The following is a 25,381-nucleotide window of genomic DNA, read 5'->3' as shown; positions in this document are numbered from 1 at the left end:
ACAGTTAATTTAAAGATGATTTCCAGGTTTCTCTTAAAAGTGGTGAAAAGCCACATGGGACTGTTATGCATTTATGGGCAGTTTAGCACAGATTCACCCTCTTACCCGCCGTGTTTAACCGTTGCTTTGAGATTATCTCCATACAAAACGACGACCATCCTATAGGAAGCAATGGAAGGAATTTTCTTTTTACTATAATTACACAAGGTTGAACTAAAATATTTATTTTTCGGGTTAAATGTTTCAAATGTTTACAGTGACAATCCTACTCGATGTATCATACTGAGTTGATCTGTTGCGCTTAAAGTTTGCACCGCCTGTAATCCATTAAAATAGATTTCTGGACTGCCTGTTTTTCTATTCGATGTTGCCTCATCCATGAACTTTTTGTTGTCTGTCAAAACAAGTCCTTCGGTGATATCGGCTTTGAGGGCAGCGATTCTTTCTTCTATCAAATTCAGCATCCCCGAATCTAGTCCTCCTTCCGCAATAAGCTCATCAACATCTTCTAACAAATTATCGTAAGCCGTTCTGCTCCAGTGTAAATCATCGTTAATCAGCCCGGAAAGAGACTGTAACTTCTTTCGTAAATAACTCAACTCTTTCTCACCAACAACGGGATTTCGTCGCTTCGGCTTGTCAAAAACGTACCGAATTCCGCTGACAAGGTTATTGACAGCAGCAGGCAAAACCCGCATCAACAGCAGCCAGCCGTCAATCCAGTCGAACAGTTTTGACTGATCATGGTAGGCGGTGAACAGCACCGACGTCGATTCGCCTTCGCAGGAGACGCCAGGAACGTTGTCGAAACTAATCGGAAAGCATCTGTGCAGATCAGCTTCTCGCAGATTGTGATCTCTTGCTGCGTTATCAGGTTGGAAATAAATCGAAAGCTTTTCGTGCTGTCCGTAGCACTCGATTAGCGATTCTCCGAATCGGTAACAGTTCGGAACAGTGTAAACGGTTTTCCTGGGATGATCGTCTTCGAGGTTAGGTGCCAGTACTGAAAGTTTGTTGTCCATTGTAGGGTCACTCTTGTGGAATTTGGTTGTGAAAGGTGTTTTGAAAAGTTTCGGTAGAAAGCTGGAAAACAGCGATCCGCTGGATGTTGCTGCAGGAATTGTTTCCGGTCGGTCCGATGAGCTGATGTCGCGCTTTGCTCTTGGTTGAGTCACAACCGGTATAATGTTAGAGATTATCCGGTTGGAAAATCCCCTTGTGGTGTGGACACTCGAAATTATACTGTACATAACACTGTACTCGGGTACTGAACTTTTTGCAATGGCCTGCGTCACTCTTAACGAAGTAATGATTGTAAAGAATGACACCGTTAGCGCACCGCGGCTCATCATCCGAATTCCTTCGGAATTTGCTCCGATGAAATACTGCAGTTGAGAAAACTTCTCAGACCAATCGGAATTCGCGTGTAGGTTGTAACGGACGTAGGCTTCCGATTCGTCCAAAGTGTCGATCACACTGATTATTCTTTGTTTTAATTTAAATAAATTTTTCGGTGTATTTGTAATCAGTTTCGTGACCGTCGTAGCAAATGTGACTCCATCCACGAACGCCACATACAGGGCCGGCTTCGTAAAGTCCCATTTAGTCAAATCGAATTCTCCGTTGTGAGCAAGAACTCCATACATGTACGCAAAGCCTCCGGACAGCACAATCTTTCCGGCAATGAAAAGCCCTTTACCGGTGGCGGACGATATTTGACCGTACGTAGAAATCAGACTACTTGGATTCGACAGAATCCAACTGCTTGTGGCAACACCGGAGAAAAACCCTCTCCATGTGGCTGGCGACTTCATGTCCCAATCTTTGGGGTCCCAAGCATTGTTTGCTGCAGCCATTGAAAAGTAAGAAAACCCTATTCCGGAACCAACCATCACACTGACGGCCGTCGATGTGCTCAGCCCGTACCCGACCAGTAACGTCATCGTGGAGGCCATGTTCGATGGCATAAAGCCTCCGCCGAGTGCTCCTCCAATAATTCCTAGCCAGGTACCGGCGCTTGCCCAGTTCCATTCGCCTGGATTCCAGGAACCGTTTGCCGCCGCTCCTCCGAGATACGCCCCGACCAGTGCCAGGAAAATAGATATCAATAAGAAGGCAAACTGCCCATCCGGATCGACCAGCGCTACCGGGTTGTTGCCCGCGTAAACGTACGGACTAGCGTACTGGCTCTGTGGATCGATTTGATAGAATCGGCCGATCTCCGGATCATACAAACGCGAGTGGAAGTTGTACAAACCGGTTTCTTCGTCCCACTCCTGGCCGGTGTATAAATAGCACAATCGCCCCCTAAGATCTTGCTCCGACTTTCGGAAGATGTGTCCATACGGATGGTAATCGTAGGATGCTTTAACCTCACCGTCTTTGATCACCAAGCGAACCGATCCTTCATGATCGGTAAACACACTGTAGAATTCACCGTCCCTCACAAATCCGATTAAACCTTGCTGGGAGTAGATGTAGTTCGTAACCTGGATGTCTGGAGGTTTGCTTCCCGTCAAAAATGTCATTTGCATATCCACCAAAACCCTACCGTTCAAATCTCTAAGGTAGTACTTTTCGGTCCACACGTTGCCATCCTTGTCCAGCACCTGTTTGAAAGTTCTCTCGCCGCGTACGTCATACTGCAACAGTATCGATCGTCCATCGATCATACTAATTCTGGAAGGTCGATTCGTCAGCCGATCGTACTCAATTCGCTTGATACCCTTGTGCGTGGCTACCGTTACGCTGCCCTCGCTGTCGTGTTCCACGGTGTACTGCTCTCGGGGACCAACTCCGTCGAGCTGCTGTTTGCTGATCGAACTTATCTGATTAGTTCCCGGCTTGTACTGAAAGCTGTACTGATCAAAACCCACGTAGAACGTTCGGTGGTTTCCGTTAGCATCGTACTGACTGGATAGGATGTCACCCGGTGATTGTCCCAACCGAGTTCCGAAGTGCTTCTGCAGTATGCCAACAATCTCCGGTAGATGGCTTGTAAATTGCTTCAACGCGTTCTGCAGGGCCGGATTGATTGCGTTGAACGTTTTGCGCGAGTGAGCTCCGATGAAGTTCTGCGATAGCAGCTGCTCACGCAGCTTGCCGCAGTCGATACCGGCCGACCAACCGGTGCATTTTTCCTCGAACACAACCGGGGCGATAGTTTTCCGGTCGGCAATGGCGTTCAGCAGCAGAGCGTGGAGTGGTCCAAACGGCGGAACGCTTGCTGCCAGTGGTGATTGCGGTCCGGGTCGACCATAGCAGCTTCCCGAATCGATACAGCTGTTGATGATGAATCCTTCCTGCGTCAGGATGTTCCAGACTTTTTTCGAACTGCCGACGTTCAGAATTGGATCCCAGGAGGTGGCCGTCAGTGGTTTGAGGTTTTCCTCCAGCTTATTTTGGAAGTATTTGGCGTCGATTAACTGCTGATGGCTGTCGTAGTTGTACAGATGACCGTACCGCTGGGGGAAACTTTGTTCGTGAATCAGTCTGCGGAAGGCGTTGGTTCGGCATGCGTCAGCGATCGAATCGTCTAGGTTGGGGTAGAAGGATCGCTGCAAGTGTTGCTCGGCGCACATGTAGCCGAGCTTCAGGAAGCTGTCGATACACGTACGTGTTTGGGTTTCGCTCACGTTAGCGGCCACGATATCTTGTAGCAGAAGTTTAGACATCGAAGGGTTACTCCTGTCGTACCATTTCGCAGTGAAGGCTGTCTTCGATATTAGTCCTTCGGTAATCAACGGGTACAGTGTTCCGTATCCTTCCGATTCCGAGTAGCTGATGTTTTCTTCGATAAAAGGATCCTTGATTGTCGTGAGGTATCCGGGCTCGTTGTATTTGAACTCCCTTCGATAGGAATGCTCCGAATCAGGTTCAAAATGTATGTCTTCCGTCAAGCCGTCTGCATTGTAGCGCAAGCTTGCAAACAATTCTGGCAACACTGGCGTTCCGATTTGGATCATATCGCCTGCCAGGTTGTATCCGTAGGCCACCTCGAAACTGCCGTTAACCGCGATGGGATAGCGGATCAGGGTGAGCTTATCGCCGGAGTACTCGTAATCGATCGAGTAGGACGTGTTGAGAGCCGGCACCACGTGAACCTTACGGACTATTTGATCGTGCTCGTTGAACAGCAAACTCTCCATCATCTGATCGGTTCCGATACGCCTAATCGATTGCTGCGATCGATGCCGAATGTGCGGCTGTGGGTCAAACTCACCGTGGTAGTAGGCGGCGTAATCCTTCGTCATGAGCGATAACAGAACGTCACCCAACGATTCTATGACAGTTTGATAGTAGGGATCGATCACGGCTTCTTTTACGATTTTTCCCGTCGGTCCGTAGGAAAGGTAGATTATTTTATCGGCATTTTTGGTGGTTTCATTCGGTAGATGCATTAGGATGCGAAGTTCTCCGTCAGTACTGTACTCGTAACGCTGAACTCCGCTGTCTGGCGTTCGTTTACTGATCATACGCCCGAAATCGTCGTACCGATAAGCAGTACCCCAGGTAGTTTGTAGTGTTTTTTCCTCCTCAGATAAGCGCCCTTCCCAAAATGGTTCACTACGACGGAAAGTGTCCGCTAATCGATGGTATACCGGGGGCAACTCCAATACCAAACGATCGGCAACGTACTCGTAGGTGGTAAGTCGTTGATCGACATCAAACAGTTGAACATACTTAGCAACCTTCTTGCCGGTCGAATTCCACACCGTGACGTGCATCGTTACGTTCTGTTTGATCTCCACTTCCTGGTTAAAACCTTTCGATGGAGGAAACAGAACATCCAAGAACTCGCAGTTCGATTTTTGCGAGTATTTTCGCGAATATTTATCACCGAAAGCATACGCCTCGCCCGGTATAAAAACCTGCGTTCTGGAACTCGATGGATTGTTGGCGTAGTTATTGCGGAAGTACGGGAACTCTCCGCAGTTCGGATTGAACTGCTTCACCAGTCCGGTCATTTTGTTCGGTTCCGTTTCGACGATGAAGTCCTGGTAGTAAGCGAACATTCTACCGCCACCTTGCTTCGGCACCTTGGTCCACTTGGTAATTTTGACCGGCCGATCCAGGTCATCGTACAGGACTTCCTTGACGCGAACCGTTGCGGCGTCGTGCAGCACAACCGTCTGCACCGGCAGTCCCAGCAGATTGTAGTAGGTGATCTTCACCGATGGGTCGTACAGCGCGATCATTTCGCTGAGGGTCACCTTCCCGGTGATCAGCAAACCGAACTGTTCGATTGCGGACGCGGCGGAATTCTCCGCTTCGAAAGCTAGGTAGCCTTCCAACCAGATTGCTCGGTGAGTTCGGGAAACGAGAGCTACGACTTCACCGGATTTTGGAACGTTTTGGGTGACTCCACAGGTTTGAATGTTCTCGCAATTTGCTGTGTCTGATGAGCAGAGGATGTTCGTCAGATTGTCGTTCGTATGTAGGCTGATTCCGGCATCGTTAGACTCCAGATTGTACAGGAATCTAACTGCAAAAACTTCACACTTCGTGTGTAATTGCCTGCTAACTCTATGAGGGAGTTCAGAAGTGTGCTTCAACTGACCACCGCTTATGTTCCAGAACTCTGGCTCATCCCTTATCCAGTGTGCTGCAAACGATTCATCCAGTGACACGTACTCCCCTAGACGGTGTGGCTTCATTTCCATCACCTGCGGTAGCTTGTCCGGGTAGATCCCCTTCAAATGTACCTTACTGTAGGTTATAAATTCCGTAACCGATCCTTGTTCCGAAAAGTGAACAACTATGTTACCGTTCGGATCCAACAGATACTGTTTCAACAATCCACTGTTTGTCAGCGTGGCAACCGGTATCGGAAAGGGGGCTCTGTAGATGTGCGCTTGAAGATCAACATTAAGCGGCGAGAAACGAACATGGTCCACATCCAGAGCAGAACCTTGGGAAGGTTTTAAAGTAACAACGGCTTCGGTTGGGTGTAGTGATGGCAAATCTTCGCCGGCTAGGCGCAGTTCCACATAACTCCAATCGCGAATTTTCTGTTTTACCTCGGCCTTGGTAAACGTTCGTACAATTCGGCCAGTTTTATTCACCAGGTGGGCCTTGATAACGTCGATACTGTCCCCGAAGCGGAGTTCCCTCTTCAATCGCATCCAGCAGGAAAACACGAACATATGGGTATGATCGTCGACCGTAAAGGTCCCCCGAATACGAGCTTCCTCACCCGTCAGTCGGACAAATCGGTCACCTAGTTCGGTAATAAACTCTTGCCCACTGTACGTCCACCTTAGCTTTCCACCAATCTCATTTCTTTCATACGCTTCAAATCCATGATAGAGGTACTCCCCGGACTCCACGGTCTTTGGATTAACAACCACAATCGGAAGTTGTCCCGACTTGTCGGTAAGCGTTTCCGTTTTGTTGAAACCCGGTCTTTCCGGTTCCCGTTGGGGTTCAATACTCTCCACAAACTGCCCATCGCCGTCGAACAACGCTCGCGCTGAAGTCCGTTCCCGCGTATCGAAGCTATGCTCATACCACCCGTACCGGGACGAGTTTCCACCGGGCAACATTCGACAGCGGCGAAAAACCAATCCACCCTCCAGCGGTACGATATCTTCCGCAGCGTATTCGTAGACCGTCACGCGCTGCTCCCCGGACGACGAACTGCCCAGCCGCAACGTTTGATTACGCAAAGCCACAACCTCCGGCTGGATAATTCCCTGCAGCGGATAGAAAGCCACGGTTTTGTTCTGCTGATCGATTGTCCCCACCAGCAGGTTGTTACTGACCCGACTCAGCCGTTCTCCAGCGGGAAATTCAAAGATTCTTCTAGCCGGAAAGTTGAACATTCTTATGTAGCCAGCCCTTGCGCCGACGTTAGCTTGCGCCAGCAAGTACTGAGGCCAGGACAGCCGAAGAGCTTGCCCGTCGTTGGTGTTCGTTTCGAATACCAACTGCTCACCCTGATACAGTTTATAGGTGTCCGCAGGGTCGTCGGTTTTTCGGATTTTGTAGTCTTCCCCTAATTGCATCTCTTGCCCCGCTTGGGGCGGTTTTTGATGGAAGGTTTTTCCATCAAAGTAGACCGTTTTTCCTGCGACGTGAATCCCTTGCCCGTTGACAACCATGCCGAGCAGTGAAACGTCAAAAGCGTAGGGGTGTGCCAGTAAAATGTCGGTGTGAAGTTGTTCCGTTTTGTTGTTGTGCGTGTGAACAGCTACCGCGTACATTTGTTGCTTTCGCACGGAAGATTCTGTCGACGATTCGATGCTGTACTGTGCCGCGGCAAGCTCGGCGTCGATCTTCGTCACCGAAGGGCCGCTGCATTCTTTGACAAATGCTACATATTTGTTGTTGTTCAGTTTGTAGCCCAGACGGCACTGATCACCAGCTTTCGACTGGACATCCAGCTGCAGATCCTCAATTCGGCCATGATATATTCTCCAGTTGTCCTTCAATTGAAGCTGGTGCTTTTCATCTAGGATGTGAAGTACCAGGCGAATTATCAGTACACCGTTGCTTATTTCCAAAGTTCGGATCACGACGATGTGTTTGTAAAATTGGACCATGTCTAGTTTTAATCCATGAAGCAGCGCGCTCCGCGCTGCCGGTGTTAGCTGAAAGCGATCAATCACCTTTTGCATCAATTGGATTAATTCCGGTTCGCAAGGTACTGTATAATACGTTGCCGTTGCTAACCTTGCATGTTCGTAAAGAATTTTCATCGTTGGTGAGTCATCATACATGATGGTTCCGAAGGAACTAGCATAAATCGAAAAATTCTGTGAGAGCTGATTAGGATCCTTCTGACGTTGAAGTTTCCCATCACCATCCAAACTAATCCGGGTCAAAAATTGTTGATCCGCAACGTAAATTATTTCCGAACTAGCCGTTACGGTTGCCTGTTGCGTTAACAGTTCCCTTTCACCAACAATCCATTTATTTGCAACAAAATGATAACATATTAAAACTTTATCCTGCTCATCTGTCACAACAACCACAACAAACAGGTCTTCCAGTGTAAGAACTTGGTAGGCGACGATTTCTCTTGTCCCACTGACGTCTCCGTCTTTAACAACGATTGCTAGCGGTTCGATATCGTTGGTTGCTTTGATGTGGTGCATCCCAGCAAGCAAATCTCGGACGCGAACCTTAATCGATCTGCCATCACCGGATTTATCAACCAGCACACTGTAATCCGGTCCATAGGATAGGCTGAAATCGTCTACATTCAAAGTCTCTCTACTCACTGTGTGGTTTAACCGGTTCATCTCGAACTTACTGTATTGCAGCGACGAGCTTAACCCGTTGGGAAACGTAATTTTCGACAAAAGCTTCGTGTCCGAATCGTACTGAAAGTCGAAAATAACATGCCGATCTTGATCGATTCCGGAGAGAAATTCATCGGTTTCACCCAACCGGGAGTAAGTGAAGCTTATATTTTGACTGTAGTTTGGTGTTTTGACTTTAAATTGGTCCATCCTTTGGCCGGTGTACTTAAACTCAACGGAGGCATCGGCATCGGTTGTGATTTTGGACATTTGCACATCAGCGTCCGCCAGAAAATGGTACTCATAATCGACGAAACCTCCGGTTTGCTGTTCCTCCCGCGACAGAAACCACGAAACCGGCCTAGCTCTAGCTTCGTCTGCCTTCCGATATTGCGTCGCATTCCTAGTTCCGTAATTACCGAAAAAATAGGTGATCGACGTATTTTTGCTGAGCATTTCCCACCGGTTACCGGCTGTGAAGTACTTAAACTCCAGATCGTCATAATTCTCAATCTTAAACTCCCAATAATCTGCGTCCGGATTGGATTGACGCGACAGCGGAACTTGGTTGTTTTCCTTTACGATCACGTACCGATGGTTCTCCTCGAAAATGCTTCCCCGGTCGTCGACCGAGATGTAGTCGAGCGGAAAGGACCAACCACGACCCAACGCTTGTTGATCCGGAACGTCGTGGTACAGGAAATGTTTCACCACATGAATTCCGAACGGATTGTCCAACTGAATCAACGGCAGGGAAAGCTCAATCTTTCCGGTCAGAGCATTCACCGGTTGAAGCAGTTGCTTCAGATCCAACTGCTCATGTACCCAACGCTTGTACTGGGTGTCACGATAAATTTTCGGTATTTCTGGTGGCGGACTGGCCGGTTGCTGTTTGTTTTCCGGGATTGGAATGTACCAACTTTTGGTCGGTTTGATTTCGACGGTAAGTAGCTTGTTTTCCTTCAATATAACTGCTTGTTGAACTTGGTGATCCAGTTTGGGCAATAATTTTTTTAAAACTCCAAAACGGAACGTCAACTCTTTACTGGAAATCGCAACAGTTTGCAGATAAAAACCGAAGCGATCGGTTACTACTTCATAAATCTGAAATCCAGCTGGTCCAGTACAAAGCAACTCGTCGAGTCCATCGTTGGTTAGATCACGAGCAGTGATCGTGTTAATGTAGTCGGCGTCCCAGTTGTGATAGCTGGAAAAGTCCGTACTGTAGTATTTATGTTCGTATGATTTGCTGGTTTCGTTCAACTGATAAACGTCCAATCCTGCAGGATTGAAGTGAAGCAATTCCTTGTTCGTTGAATTGGTAGAAAGTTTAGCAAACATAATTCTGTCAAATGTTGTAGATTCTGTGTTTAGTTCAATAGCTTCACAGGATGCAATTTGCACAAACTTAGAAGAATCATCCATCCGGAAGATATGAAGTCCATCCATCGTTCGTAGCAATACAACATTCAGATCACTTTCGTCGAAATTAGGCGCAATTGAAATTGCGCTACCCGCTTGCACTGGTATTGGCACGTTCTGAACAATCCACAAAGAAGCTGCGCTGTAAAGCGATAACAATTTCAGCTGTTCACCTTCTCGCACCAACACGTCACTCTCTGATCCCCGCCGGTTAAACTTTCCCATAAATACCTGATCATATCGATCGCTAGGTGAACAGTTGTTCATGCTCACAAACCTATCATTCACAAGTTGATATAAGCAAAATTTTCGATCCACTCGCAACATCACAGTTCTTCCATCACTTAGAACTTCCCACGGATAGCTTGAACCGATCGGCGCAGCCGACGGAAACGCATCGTACAAGGCATCCACAATAGTCCAACCACCCGTCGCCTCCACGCGACGAAACGCCATCAGTTGTCGATTGTACTTCAAATACAGCACTTTGTCCGCAGGATTAACCATTCTCACTTCAACGGGTCCGTCCACAGCATTTAACACCTCAACCGGTGAGGAAACTTCGAACGCATCGCGCCGTAACCGAAATTCGTCCGATTTTGCTTCCATGATCCCCAATTTATTCGAGCTAGTATCGTTCCGAAACTTGTCCATGCACTTAACCGCAGTTCGGCGTACCCTTTCAATTTATATCTAATTTGTGTGTATCGTAGCACGATTTGAGCAAATAATTTCAAGTGGAATCTCGTGCAGAGGTTGACATGTTTTCCGAGCCTGATAAGAACGATAAACTTTGTACGAGGGTACACTCATCGACAAGGATGTAGTCTTCGGACGAGTGACTCTTCGATACAAACTATGGAATTTACGCACAAATAACCCTTTTTTTTTAAACTATCAATTATCTAGAAAAATTAAAATCTTATGAACAAGGGTCTTGGCATCCAAGAGCCAACATTAAAGTTTTTTAGTTCAATTTGTTTGATGTGCAACCGGGTAACGTTTGTCGATCTAGCAGTCCATGCGCGTGATCGGTAAACGTCAAAACGTTGGTAAAGAACACAGTGTTGTTTTAATTCTGATTCATTCCGAAAGAACAGGGGTCAAGATTGGATTTTAACCGAAGTTGTCACTACTGGGTCACAGAATTAATAAAGTATGTCCTGAAAATGAACCATTATGGGTTAATAGTGACAAGAGGAGAATTGTGGAGCCTAGCATTTTAACTAGTGGATAAAAACCAAGTGAGTCATCCTTTTTCTGTCGAAACAGAGCTTACGTCTCTTGTTCGATTGAAGTAGATGGTTCAAGGCATCTGGGTTGACCATTTATTCGAGTTCCTCCAAGAGATTTATAACAGTGATCAGTTGCTCCCGAGCCAAATATGGAACGCGGATGAGACGGATCCGTATCGTAAGTAAGTACTGAGCTATGGTTTGTGTTGAAGATCGTGTCTGAGATTATTTCGTTTTTATAGATTCCCATAAGTTTTGGCAAACAAAGGGGCACGTCAAGTAGTGGGAGCAGTTTCTTCAAAAAAGAGATGAGTAAATATAACAGCCATAATGGCGCTGTCCGCACCCGGAGACTATATCGCTCCAATGATAATTTTCCCCGGAAACGTACTAATGATGCTCTGAAAATTAGATCATTTTGGGGAACAATTTTTGTGCGTTGCAAGAGTGATTTGAGCACAACAAAACAAGCACGTTCTCCATGTGATTTGATCATTTTATGGCGCACGCCAAATTTCCCTAAAAAAGGAGGTAAATTCGCAAATAAACCGTCAGTTTAATTTGCAAATAAAATTGGCATTCTATACATGATTCTACTGCAACCATTCCCTTTGTCCGACAGGTTGCTTCGATATTCTATAAGAATATAGTACAAATTGAAGTCTCGTGCGAAAACGCACAAAAAAATGACGGAATATAAAACTCGACTCAGTTAATACCGGGTCTAGTTCAACATACGAAAAGTATTAAGTAGTCAAAATAAGCATTTTTTATTACACTTTCATATCAAAATCAAACTAGGGTAGATGCTCCAGTAATGGAGGGATTATGTCGGGGGATGGTGTGTAAAGACAATTTGAACGCTCAATTTATCAGTTTCCAATTGAACTACCTGATAATATGGTGCACCATAGTGTTGGCATTAAATACATACCAAAATTATACCATTCTGCAGATTAATATATCTAAAATATTGCTTTTCCTGACATTAGTATGTGCTCCTAAAGTAGTGGTAATGTTCCTATAATAGTGGAAAATTTGCCTATAATAGTGGAATGTTGTTTACCGCCTTAGCAACGCTTGCAATGAGCATGGCAGCAGGTGGATAACAACGTAGGCTTGTTAAAATGCTATAGATTGTTACGAATTTCTTAAGCAATTGCACTCTATTGGACTGCTGAAAAGGAATTTGTAATTTTTTCACCAACATCTTGAATTTTAACTGTGTATCTTAGATAAAACTGTTAACAAATATAGATATTTAACAATAGAAAACGGAAATTATCTCGAAATCCGCCAAAATTATGATATATTTCGAGTTTCCACCACTACTGGTACTACCACAACTACTGGAGCATCTACCCTATTTATTCCGATTTGATTTTGTTTGAGCTACTAAGTTCTCCCCGAATTCCTCGCTTTATCTTTTCTTCACGGGCTGCTCTGATCAACATGGGCAGCCACTTTATTAAACTTTCTCTCCATACCATAACTACAACATCCCGAGTCACTCTTTGTCAGCTTTCGCCTGACAATTGCCAAATATTTCCCGATCGGGTGAAATTAGGAACAATTAGGTGGATTGAGGTCTTTTTCAATTAAATCCTCCCCGGTTCTGACCATCGAATAACCATTGAATAATCGAATCTCTCGGTGGTAATGGCAGGCAACTTTGATATATGGCAGAATGTGTTTTAGGCACTCTTGCCTACAATTCTTCCAATTCATAGCCTGATTTGTAAGGAAATGTAGATCAGCCGTTGCCAAATAAGTAGTTGTCTAGCGAATTTATCAGCAAAAGGAGCGAATTTATCAGCAGAGGGGAAACAGCGAGTAGAAAAAATTAGAGAGAAAAAGATGGAAAACGATACAAAGAGAATACCGTTCTGATTCGAACTTAAAACAGTTTCAAACTTCGAACACTTAGAATAAAATGCTCGCTAGTATCGCTAATATGGTAAAATATTATGCTTATTGCATACCACCGGATAAAGGACATTCTAACGAACAGGGTGGTATACAATTAGCATAATATTTTATCAATTTAGCGATACTAGCGAGCATTTTATTCCAAGTATTCGAAGTTTGAGACTTTTTAAAGTTTGAATCAGAACGGTACGAAACACAAAACAATCGAAATCAAAAGCGAAAAGAAGAATAGTGAAAGTGAAAAAAGAAAATCGATAGAGGAAACGAGGAAAACGGAAAAAAGAAGTGAAATGCAATGTAAAAGGATTAAGATAAGACATAAACGGGAAGAAAAAGGAGAAAAGTAAAACAGAAAAAAACAGACTCGAGTACGACAAAATGGGAGATAAAAAAGGAAAACCGAAGAGGGAAGGAAAAAAGGGAGCCAAAAACAGAATAAACGTGATAGAAAATGAATGGGGCGAAAAAATGGGGCATCAAAAAGGCGAAAAACGAAATCGGCGAAAGAAGGAAAAAAGATGACTGAGAATGGGAAAGAAAACAACAATAGTGTTCAAGTGAAAAAACCGGACTGAGAAGAAAGATAAGAAAAGATGGGACAGGCCAACGAAGAAAAATTGAACAATTAAACAGGAAATACGGAACAGAAAAAATGGAGCACAAGGGAAAAAGCGGAAAAAGAGGAACGGAAGTGAGAGCAAAAATCCAGAAACTGGTACAGAAAATGAAAAAAAAAAACGAAACAAAAAGTGGAAAATTGTACGATCGAAACAAAACAAACTCACTCGTCATTAGGACCAAGTCACCCCCTTTTAGCGTGTGCGTCATATTAGCGGCTCACGGTACTTTAGTTTGCACGCATTTTTTTTTCAACCGAACGAAGATTGCTTCGCCATTTTGAGTTTTGCCATCACTACAGATGTTGTTCTATCGACAATATCGATTTCATCGGCAAAGCAGACGAACTAACTAGATTTGCTGAAGTTTGTGCCTGTGTGTTGCTCCGTTCATAGCATCCTGTAGCGGCATATTGAACAGCCCACATGAGGGACCATCACGTTGATAAAGTGCCCTGCGAGGTTAGAAGGGCCATGATTTTACGGTCGATGGTATCATACGCAACCTTGAATTCAATGAAACAATTGTGCGTTGAATTCTGTATTCATGGACTTTTTAGAGGATCTGCCGCAGCGTGAATATTTCATTCTTTACTGACCGTCCTTCAGCGAACCCGGAAGAGCACTTTCCACATTCTGATGAGTGCCACTGTGCTGAACTTCTAAAAGTGGGGAGCGAGCAGCTGTACGTAACAATTCGCCGGCTCATTGTCTGGAACAGGGGTGGAAAATAAATATCGGGAGAGTGGTTGATTGGCCTCATTTCGCCACTATCGAAGCATTACGTTGCTCAATTTAAGGTGCTCTCCCTATCCTGTATTGTAGACTGAGACCGGTAGCGGAGTTCTTCGCCGGCGAGTACTAAGCTGGTTTTCATGAGGGTCGCTTCATGATGGATCAGATATTTACCCTGCATCTAGTAACTGCCGAGTTCCGAGAGTACAACTTGCAGACTCATCATCTTTTTATGGATTTCAAGGCGGCATACGATTCAGTCAAACGAAATGAGCTGTGACAGTTAACGCTAGGACATGGTTTTCCTACAGAACTAGTTACGTTGATTTGTGTGACGCTGATGAGTAAAAATTATGAGTCAGAATAGCGGATGAGACCTCACGTGCTTTTTGATTTTGATAAATGTTGAAATTGGCTGAAGTTTTTTGAGCGTTTCAGTAGAATACGAAGATTGAAAATAAAGAAAAAAAATCCCGATTTAATTCCATTGTTAATTTTATAGTTTTAAATGGATTTAAAAATCATAATAGAATTCTTCTTGAATTTCAATGTTAAATTTCCCGAAAAGTATAACAATTAGCGGAATTTCCTTCGTGAGTAGTTCGATTAGGCGCAAATCGTAAGTTTTCCGCAGCCTTGCTTCATCTTCCTCATTTTTCACATCGCAGTTATTTTTAGTATATAAAATATTTTCAAAAACATCTTCATATTGCGAATATACGCGTATAACAGTAAAAGTTCGTGTTAGTATCTAAAGGGATCGTAAAAATCGTTTAATTCAAGCTTATTAAACATTCTTTTAGCTTCTTCGCTTAAAAAACAAGATTGCGAATGTAACTCTTTGAATGCATGCACTATTTTAGTATCAACCATGGTCATTGCCAGTATATTTGTTGCGTATAGTATTCCATGGTCGCATACTTGATTACTTGAATGTGAATCTATGAAGAAAACGACAATTTTAGCTATAGTCAATCATAAAATTCAAAGAATTTTATCTTATTTAAAAAAATTACACCTTCACAATTTTTAAAAACTTTATGCATATTTGTATATTAAATCGCCAAAGTTTCATCAAGATTCGTTCGCACCTTTTCGAGTTATGCTTTAATAAAATTGGCATGTTTTTAACCTGAAATCGGTTATAACTTATCTATACCTATAAAGAAGGATTTCTGTCTGTCTGTCTGTCTGTCCTGTGTTCCTTAAAGAATCAAAAACTACTGAACCAATCGGCGTGAAAATTTGCATGTAGAGGTTTTTGGGGCCAGGAAAGGTTTTAGTGATGGTTAGAGACCCCTCCCCCCACTAAGAGGGGGGGCTCCCATACAAATGAAACACAAATTTCTGCATAACTCGAGAACTAATCAAGCAAATAGAACCAAATTTGGCATGTGGGTGTTTTCGGTGACAAGAATTTATTCTAGGGTAATTTGAGACCCCTCCCCTCTTTATAAGGGGAATTATAACTCCTCTCCCCTTTAAGAGGGGGGGTTTCCATACAAATTTCCTCATAACTCGAGAACTAATCAAGCAAATGGAACCAAATTTGGCATGTGAAGGTTTTCGAGGGCAAGAAAATTTTCTATGTTGAATTAGGACCCCTCCTCACTTTAAGAGGGGGGGCTCCTGTACAAATGAAATACCAATTTCCTCATAACTCGAGAACTAATCAAGCAAATGGAACCAAATTTGGCATGTGTGTGTTTTTGAAGACAAAATTTTTTTCTATGATGAATTGGGACCCCTCCCCACTTTAAGAGGGGGGGGGGCTCCTATACAAACGAAATACAAATTTCCTTATAACTCGAGAGCTAATCCAGCAAATGGAACCAAATTTGGCATGTAGGTGTTTTTGGAGGCAAGAATGTTTTCTATGATGAATAAGAACCTCTCCCCACTTTAGGAGGGGGGGCTCCTATACAAATGAAATACAAATTTCCTCATAACTCGAGAACTAATCAAGCAAATGGAACCAACTTTGGCATGTGAAGGTTTTCGAGGGCAAGAAAATTTTCTACGGTGAATAAGGACCCCTCCCCACTCTAAAAGGGGGGGCTCCTGTACAAATGAAATACAAATTTCCTCCTAACTCGAGAACTAATCAAGCAAATGGAACCAAATTTGGCATGTGGGTGTTTTTGGAGGCAACCATTTTTCCCATGATGAATTAGGACTTCTTACCTTTTTAGGAGGGGGGGGGCTCCCATTCAAACGAAATACAAATTTGCTCATAACTTTAGAACTAATCAAGCAAATGGAACCAAATTTGGCATGTGAGAGTTTTAGATGGCAGAATTTTTTTTCTGTGGTGTATTACGACCCCTTTCCCTTTTAAGAGGGTGGGCTCCCATACAAATGAAATACAAATTTCCTTATAATTTGAGTACTAATCAAGCAAATGGAACCAAATTTAGCATGTAGGAGATTTTTGAGTCTTGAATTTATTTTATGATAGTTAGAGACCTCTCACCCCTGTGGTAGGGGGATATGGACTCTCATACAAATAAAACAGAAATTTTTGCGAAACTCAAGAACTAATCCAACTCGAGAAATTCGAGACTCTTCCATAAAACATTAATCAATAACAAGACCACAAAAACTATCTATAGTAACACTAGATCATTCAGGACGAGCCGGTCGCGAGTGTTGCCGGTGACCCGCCGTCGGAAGCGCCGCCCACTGAGGGGCTTGCAAAACTCGAGAAGTGACAAAGATCATCCGAGATTCATGATTTATGTACAACACAGGTTAATTTGTGGCAATACGAAGTTTGTCGGGTCAGCTAGTTAACTCATAAAGAGAAAGCAACATAGTATTCTGCAAAAATATTCCTCTCTTATGTATAAAAAGGTTTGTGGAACATTATATTGAGCTACCTGTTGAGATAAATGAGTTATAAGAGGAAATATGATTTTACGGGTCGTCCATAAACAAACGTGTACTGCTGAAAATACGTAAGAGTTAGAAATTTGAAATGTTTAGAAAAGTTATGTGAAATTAATCTATTTATAATGTTTCGAAACTAAGAAATGGAAAACAAACTAATTTTAAAAAAAATATTACTTGAATTGTTGTTACGGTATCATCTAAACATTGGACGACCCTTTCAAAAGATGCATCATGTTTTCATTCAAAAAGTTGCCGAACACTTCATTGAGCTAGAATCTTCTGTAGGCGCAAACTTTTTTGTCCGTCTAAAATCGCTTTCTGGACCATAGTGCAATGTACATAGATCATTATAACGTGGAACAGAATGGTCATTCTGTTCCAAACCAAAAATTCAACCTGAAAAAAGTAGATTGGAAACCTACTATTTTGAAGGGTTTATTGTTTGCAGAGTACCTCTATACAAAAGATACGATTTATGCAAAAATCTCATTTTTGATAAAAATGGTCAATATTGTCTATATAATTCGGAACAGTTCAATTGCAGCTGCGAATTCGCCTTTCTGCGTATTGCGTTTTGTAGCTGAAGTCCTGTAGCTATTCCTCTCGGCGGCCCTTTACGGACATGAATCATGGACGCCAAAGGAAGCCAAAGGATCGACGAGTGCTTGGGGTTTTAGCGTAAAATTTTGCAAAATACAAAATGGAGTGTAGCACAGACGCATGAACCACGAGCTGTATTAAGAATGTAAATATGCTGTTATAATGAAGATAGTACAGTGTGACAGTCTGCGCTGGGCTGGTCACGTGTCTAGAATGCCCGACGAAAGAGTAACCAAAATTATTTTAAGCATAGAATCAAGAAGAGGCCGTAGACTTCGGTTAGACATCGCACTGATAGATGTGCGCTATCGAGGATGATGCACGTTCAGCTGGTGTTCGAGGGGTTTGAAGAATGGTAGCACAGGATTGAGTACTGGAGGACCATAATCAATTCGACGCAGGATCGATAACGGACCGTCGCCACTGAAGTAAACTGAGTATGGAGCCTAAGCCGACAGTTCAATATTTATAAGTAGTCAAATAACTACGGATGAAATACTAATTCTACTTTTAAATTCTCAGAATTGAAGCTGGTAATATAAGTATTTTCGGAGCTTGGACCCCAACAGCTTAACTTAAAAGATTTCATGAATCATGGGGCCCCAGCAATTGAACATTCGTGGGTCGCAGAAAACGTTTCACTGAAATTAAAATTTTGGAAAATCTTATTTTGTGTTACGACGAAATTTTTACTGGGGCCCACCGGGCGTTTGCCCGTTTGCCCGGTGGGCCAGTCCGCCTCTGGAATTGCACCCAAAAGTCCTACGTTTTCAACCTAATCGGCCGGTATTTTGCAGATTACTTTTAATATACTCGCTATTCTACGATTACTTCGTTTTTCCAGACCGAGGCATTCTTCTGAAAGGTCGGGTGCCCCTCTTTTTTTTTGGGCACGCTAGTGCAGATCATAGTTACCCATAGTAATCCATAGTAACCCACGAAAAAAAGCCGCAGTATGTTACTGTGAAAACGACATTAATTGGATATCTTTCAAAGCTAACATTGCAATGCATTGGCTTTCTCAAAACAGACAAGGATCTGTCGTAACAATTGCGTTCTATATTTCAGCAGTACATGCAGAGCACTGTCAAGTTAATAATACAATGTATTTTTCTTTCGTGACATAACTTTTACACACTATTTTCGTACTTTTCGAAAAACTCCACCGCTACCAGTCCCTCCAAACTATCGAACCACGCTGCGCTAGCAATGACAGTCTCCCGGACAGCATCCATAGTTTCCTCACTGACCACAGTCTGCAACACTGTTAGTAGCTGCTCCAGCTTCTGCCGCTGCGTCTCGTTGTTCGTTCGGCGTGCAATTCCCGTCAGCATGCTGCTGAAACCACCCTCGCCAAGAACACTGAAACGAAATCACCCAGTTTCATTTCATTAACCCGATCGCAAAACCGAACCGAAATCCAGCTTACCTGAGCAATTGTCTTGCGTTATTATCCGCCATCAGATAATCCACCGCTATGGCAACACCCTCGAGACTTCCGCCTACTATGGCTTCCACGATCTGGGTCCTTTCGGTAGACAGATAGACTACATTCGGCAACTGAATCGCTAGCAGCAATGCTTTTATGCTGTTTTCGTCTTTCGAACATCCAACGGCACTGATGAGTTCCGTTCGTTGAGCTTGATTGGTTGAGCCGACCATCTTCGGAAGCAGGTAGGACAGCTCGCGGTACGTTCCGTCAAGAAGTCCGTGACAGTAAACTGCGGATGCCACATCGGGATGCACCGCAGTTCCGCCGTCAACTTCCTGCTTTAGTGCCGTGTACGCTTTATCGAGACAATCTTGGATGCCGACACGGCAGGCCCAGGTGGAAATGGTCTGCTTCAGATATTTGTGAAGAGTTGGTTCTTCCGGGGAAACGGTGTCGATCTGCAGGGTTTTGTACACTTCGGAGACGATTTCGGTGACGAATTTGCCGAAATTTGCGTAGTGGGACGTTCCGAGGAGTTTGTCGTAGAAGTAGTTCAGAACAGTGTTGGCAGCTGCCCAGGGAGCGTATTCCGTTTCGTAGCGTAGGTATTGCAGCAACTCTAGTGCTACGGACATATCCAACCGTTCCGAACGGGCTAGGTTGAATGCATCGTCAATCAGTTGAGCACGGTTCGAACGGCTGATCGAGAGAGGATTGGTTAGCAATGCATCGATGATAAGCTTCCAGTTTTGCAGGTCATAGTTCACTCGGTAGTAACCAAACTGTTCCCGGTTGAAGATGATCCACTGGTTGTCTGGTGTATTGATTGTGAGTTTGGCAGCCTTGCTGGTTAGCCAGTGAACGTCCTCGGGTTCGGCAGCCCTCGGTGCACTACGTGCTACATAGTTGTAAGGTATGCTCCAAACGTGATCGTTTGGCAAACGTTTGTTGGCGATGAACCGTTCTTGTGATATGATCACATCACCATTTCTGTATAAACGCTTGACATTCAGCAGGGGATATCCTGCCGCATCGGTCCAGGATTCCATCAGCAACTTGACAGTGAGCCCATCTGGCAGCACGCTTTTGTCTTCGATGGCTGTCTGCAGAGCAACGTACAGGTCATCCGGTGTTGCCGAACTTAATTTGTGCTTTTCGAGGTAAATATTTAAGCCCGTTTGCCAGTTTTGATCACCAAGAACTTGACGGAACATATTTAAAACACTTCCAGCTGAAGCATAAAAGATCGAAATTGATGACGCTTATACAATGTTATTTTTAAACAGAAAACTCACACTTCTGATAGGCTATTACATCAAAAAGATGCCAAACTTCATCCGGCGAAGCCGCAGGATGATTCATTGGGCGGACATTTTCGGCGGCATCGAAACCGAGCGCCCGCTGAATAACTTCCACATTGAACAGCTCCCAATACTCCAACGCCGGAAAAGCCAGTGTCGCCGCATAGTACTCATACAGCGTGGCAAAACCTTCGTTAAGCCAAATATATTCCCACCACTTGGGGCTAACCAAATTGCCGAACCACTGATGGGCAAACTCATGGGCAATAACCGTCGTCACTCGTTTACGACTGCGATAGCTATTAAGCGCCGAATTGAACAGCAATGCCGGTTCCCTAAAAATATACAATCACAGAATTATTATTACCGCGATAGTTTAATCTCACATCCGCAGCAATAAATCGCGATGACCTACCCGTAGGTGACGAGACCCCAATTCTCCATCGCACCGGTACCCCGATCCGGAATGGCGATCTGCGTTATCTTGGGCATGTAGTCGTAGTAGGGCACCCCCGTGTATTGGTCTAGTGCGGCCAATATCTTCGTTCCAGCGTCCAAAGCCAACTCCACCTCATCGAAGGCATTTTTTCTAGCCATAACCTGATGTCGGTCGGCGGCTTTTGCCGCGAAATTGGTCACTGCAAATGCCAGCAGATAAGTGGACATCTTCGGGGTTGTCCGGAATTTTGTCACCAAATAGTTCGAATCGCTTTCATCCGGATAGACGGAACTTATCATCATGTTCGATACTGCACTGTAGTTTTTATCGTGCGTAATCCAGAGTGTGATGGTGGTTTTCAGGTCAGGCTCATCGTAGCAAGGAAACACTCGCCGGGCTAGAGTTGCCTGGAAATGAGTCGATCCAACGTACTGCACTTGATTATCTTCGTCCCTGTAGGACGACACCAAGTATCCGCTCTGGTAGTTTCGCATTGTACCACTATAGGTGACCTTCAAGATGTACGTTCCGATAGTTAGATCACTTTTGCTGGTAAATACTACGTGCTCAGTTCGGGTGTCGATTGTAAATTCTGGATTATCGATCACCTGTGGAAGGCCCAACCCTACGACCTTCGACAACTCTGTTGATTGTATGTTCAAATCTTGCAGATTCATTGTCACTATTCTAGTCAGCTCCAACACCTCAAAATATATCTCCGTGGTAGCTTGGAACGTTAGATTATTTTCATGAACATCGGTAAACAGCTGAATGAAGTAATGCGAAGGCCTGGTATTCCTTGGCAGAAAATAGGTACGGTCGATTTCTCGAGTCGCACGCTCCGGGTTCACTTCCGTTAGAAACGAGCTTTTCTCCGGCAGAGGACTTTTCGATGCACTTTCGCTCACAATCAGAACGCTGCTTAGAGCAAGTAGCAGAAAGTTTCGAATTAATGTTCCCATTGTTGTTTGTGTGCTCGATTGTGACCGTTCCGAGCAGCGACGAATATGTACTAAAGTTTTTCCCATCGAAGCGTGAGATTTTAAAATGCTTATTGGAGCAGACAGATAACGAACTATGGCATCATTAATTCCCGGGACAGTGGTCAGTTGATTGGAGAGGTGACAGAGATAGGGGAGCGTCTTCCTTTTACTACCCACCGCAATCGATATGCAACGAACGAAGTGATAAGAGACTAATCGATGGTTATTTTTGATTACTTTGACTGCACTGTCTCGTGTTCTACATTTAAGTGTCTCATGTCCAATAGGAGGAGATTGTTGATTCTAAACAGCATGTACTACAGGATTGTTTACCAAACTTCTTTTGGAATTTCGAGTCAGGCAAATTTTGAAATTTACGTGTTTTTTTTTGACGGATTCAGGAACTTTTCGAATTTATGCTGTTTTTTCACAGCTCCAAATCGTGACGAACGGTAAAATACGGTGGGAAAGTCACAGGTCCGGAAACTGTACTCCCAGATACTGACGAAGCCTGATTGTCATTGTCCGGCAGCCCATCGTAAAATGCTGGACTATTACGAAACAGGCAGTACGGAAACATGAACAAAAAGTGAGTTTCCGTACAGAAGAATGTAACAAAACACAAATAAAAAACTACATAATCACAAGAAATTCACAAGAAAACAATACAGATAAGTTTATAGAAAATGGCACAAAGCAGTAACAAAATTGTTACAAAACAGACAAAAACAGGCAAAAGTAAATTAAAACAGATTTAGTGACAATGGCAATGAATAGGTCATTGATCATGCTGCAGTTTTGGATATATTTGAGACTGACATACAAAGATAAAACAAAAAGCTCAGACACAAAATGATAAATTTATAAAATTGACTGTTTTCTGACAGTTTGCTCTACACTTCTAGAATATTTTTCTGTCTCGTTTCATCCGTTTTATTGTCACTTTTCTCCCACTACCGTTATTTTTAGTCGCCATTTTTTTTTATTTTCCTGGCAATTCTTTGGAGACTTTTCTGTTATTTTCCTGACATTCTTTTCTTTTCCTTCATTTTTCTTCCATGTTCTCAATTTTTCTTCCACGTTCTAAGCCATGTTTTGGTGACTATTCTGATACTTTTCTTTCATTTTTCTGTAATTATTTTTCATTCTTTTGGGTTTTGGTTTATTAACCATTTTTGGTGTTTTTTGTCATTTTATGTTATGTTGAGGACGAATAGACTGGCCGCACTGCCTGGCTACTGTCGATAAGTTGTGAGTCGGTGAGTAAATGCGATAAGCGGTAGATGACGTTTCTGATCTTGACAAGTGAAGAACAGGAAACTCATGTAAACGTCAGGAGAAATAAAAACATTCGGATTAAGTATATTGAAGTGTAAAGTAAAAGGAGTAATAAATTGAATATTTAATAATTGAATACTATTAGTATTGCGGATGCAGATTAGTACGGAATAATTAATAATTCTTTATTTGTTATTGCTATACACGTAAGGTTAAACAGAAAATTGATTATCCTAGTTAAAATAGTTCTTAATCTAAACAGGCTTACAAAAGAAAAAGATTGATTTCCGTAGTCGAACAAAGGATTACAAGATTGAACATTGTCACGATTAAAAAACTTATAAAACTGTAAGTAATCTATCTAAAATCTAAATATCTAAAATATCTTACCTGCTAAAACTTAAATGTAACAAACACTTACACACTATTTACAAAATTAAAATAGGCATTTATAGTGTCAGTTATAAAAGGAGTGGATCCGTCTGCAAGTGAATTCTCAGTTTGATTAATAAGTGTTTAAAACTTATTCTAAAATAAAATATTACAGTTTTGATCAGCTTTAAAAGAGAGATGGCAAGGACTTATACAATTTCAATTCCGAACATTATCAAAAAATAAAACCTCAAAAGATGGAATCCGCCAAGGAATGTATGTTTTGCGATGCTCCGAATTCCGCATGCGACATGGTACAGTGCGATACTTGTGAACTTTGGGCTCACTATTCCTGCGCTGGAGTGACGGAAGCGGTGAAGGATCACGACTGGAATTGTAGAAACTGCACTAAGGAGTTGCAAGTTCCAAAAGCGAAGAAACCGTCGTCCAAGAAAACCGGAAGCCAGAGATCAAAAAGTGACGGAGGATCGGTACAAAAATCGAACATGTCGTTGGAAGTTATACCGAAAAACTTGGAGATAGAACAACGTGCTAAGGAAAGGCAGTTGGAAGAGGAAATGATCTTGCAGGAGAGAAAGATAGAATTAGAGAGAGCGTTGAAGGAAAAGCGGAGGCAGAAAGAAAAGGAACTCCGTGGAAAGCAGTTGCCACAAGAGCGGGAGATGAAGCAACGTCAGCTGAAGGAAGAGCGAAAGATGTACGAGGAACAACTGGCGGAAGAAGCTGCTTTTTTGGAGGAACGTAGGAAGATGCGAGATGAGTTCCAGAAGGCGAAGCAAAATGTCGTCAGGCAGTATTCAAAAGAAAACGAAGCCTTTGGTGATGCGCGAAAAGATAAAAAAGCTGTGCCTTTCGATAAGAACGTGGAATTCTGGTGGAATAAGCAAGGAGAAAGTTCGAAACCAGCTACTAGGAAAAGTTCAAGTGCAGGAGAAAAGTCGTCGAAGGCCGCAGCCAATCTCGAAACCCTAGCCTGTGTTTAAAGGCGAACCGGAAGTGCGGCCAATTTTCATTAGCAGCTACGAGTTCACGACGGAGGCTTGCGGGTTTTCTAATCTCGATAACCTCAAACGGTTACAGGATTGTCTGCTGGGGAACGCGCTAGAAGCTGTAAGAAGCAGGTTAGTTCTTCCGGATTCGGTCCCGGATGTCATCGAAGATCTTCGGCGTCTCTTTGACAAGCTTGAAAAACTCCTAAAAACATTACTCGCTAAAGTCCGCAACTTGCAAGCTCCCAGAGCCGACCGGCTGGAAACATTTATTCAATTCGGGCTCACCGTGAAGCAACTGTGTGACCACTTGGAAGTTGCAAAGCTAAGGGAACACCTCCACAATCCAATGCTGGTCCAAGAGTTGATAGAGAAGCTTCCTGCGAACTGTAAGTTCGACTGGGTACGCTTTAAGAGAGGGGGAAAAGGCGCGCCTCGCCGAATGTTCACTAATTTTATGAACGACATTGTGTCTGACGTTTCGGAGGTATCGGAGTTCTCGGTCCTAGATTCATACTTTTCCGAATGGTTCCAGTTACCATCATCTACTTCGGAAATCGCGCGCTATATACACTAGCTTTCCTCGATGAAGGCTCTTCCACCACACTCGTAGAGGAGTCGGTCACAAAGCAGTTAGACGCCAAGGGCTTCGCTGAGCCGCTGGTGATCACGTGGACCGGAAACGTTAAGCGGTACGAGAATACATCCCAGAGAATGGATCTGATGCTATCGGCTAAGGGATCGAAGCAAATGCTGCAATTGATGAATGTGCGCACTGTAGCGGAGTTGAAGCTGCCGAAACAAAGCCTGAAACGACAAGAAATGGCCGCCCGTTATCCGCTTCGAAATGTGCCTGTGTCAAGCTACGATTACACCGAACCTGGAATAAT

The 25,381-nt window shown here is 43.6% G+C and overlaps 3 protein-coding genes across 3 annotated transcripts; 1 reads left to right on the top strand and 2 right to left on the bottom strand.

The window, feature by feature from the left end:
* Positions 1-251: 251 nt before the first annotated feature.
* Positions 252-10,277, bottom strand: LOC128739361 (uncharacterized). The gene has a single exon (XM_053834845.1). The coding sequence runs from the start codon at positions 10,275-10,277 to the stop codon at positions 252-254; it is 10,026 nt and encodes a 3,341-aa protein (XP_053690820.1).
* Positions 10,278-18,806: 8,529 nt separating this feature from the next.
* On the bottom strand, positions 18,807-21,810 carry LOC128739360 (aminopeptidase N-like). The gene is made up of 4 exons (XM_053834844.1): positions 20,825-21,810; positions 20,404-20,744; positions 19,106-20,339; positions 18,807-19,038 (listed from the first exon to the last, which is right to left on the bottom strand). Exons 1-4 carry the CDS (start codon positions 21,808-21,810, stop codon positions 18,807-18,809), a joined length of 2,793 nt encoding a protein of 930 aa, XP_053690819.1.
* A 1,928-nt stretch (positions 21,811-23,738) lies between these two features.
* Positions 23,739-24,485, top strand: LOC128739359 (GRB10-interacting GYF protein 2-like). The gene has a single exon (XM_053834843.1). The coding sequence runs from the start codon at positions 23,739-23,741 to the stop codon at positions 24,483-24,485; it is 747 nt and encodes a 248-aa protein (XP_053690818.1).
* The last annotated feature ends 896 nt before the right edge of the window (positions 24,486-25,381 follow it).

This window comes from Sabethes cyaneus, chromosome 3, assembly GCF_943734655.1.
Source record: "Sabethes cyaneus chromosome 3, idSabCyanKW18_F2, whole genome shotgun sequence".
Classification (NCBI taxonomy): Eukaryota; Metazoa; Arthropoda; class Insecta; order Diptera; family Culicidae; genus Sabethes; species Sabethes cyaneus.
Note: the sequence above shows the minus strand (reverse complement) of the source record. Positions and strands in the feature narration are given on the sequence as shown.

What these genes read in the sequence shown, in the direction of transcription:
- LOC128739361 (XM_053834845.1), bottom strand. Translation starts at nt 10,277, where the DNA reads ATGGAAGCAAAATCGGACGAATTTCGGTTACGGCGCGATGCGTTCGAA.
- LOC128739360 (XM_053834844.1), bottom strand. Translation starts at nt 21,810, where the DNA reads ATGGGAACATTAATTCGAAACTTTCTGCTACTTGCTCTAAGCAGCGTT. An exon ending in TGGGGTCTCGTCACCTACGG is followed by an intron (nt 20,745 to 20,824) that starts GTAGGTCATCGC and finishes GTATATTTTTAG; the next exon opens with GGAACCGGCATTGCTGTTCA. An exon ending in TGTAATAGCCTATCAGAAGT is followed by an intron (nt 20,340 to 20,403) that starts GTGAGTTTTCTG and finishes TTTATGCTTCAG; the next exon opens with CTGGAAGTGTTTTAAATATG.
- LOC128739359 (XM_053834843.1), top strand. Translation starts at nt 23,739, where the DNA reads ATGGAATCCGCCAAGGAATGTATGTTTTGCGATGCTCCGAATTCCGCA.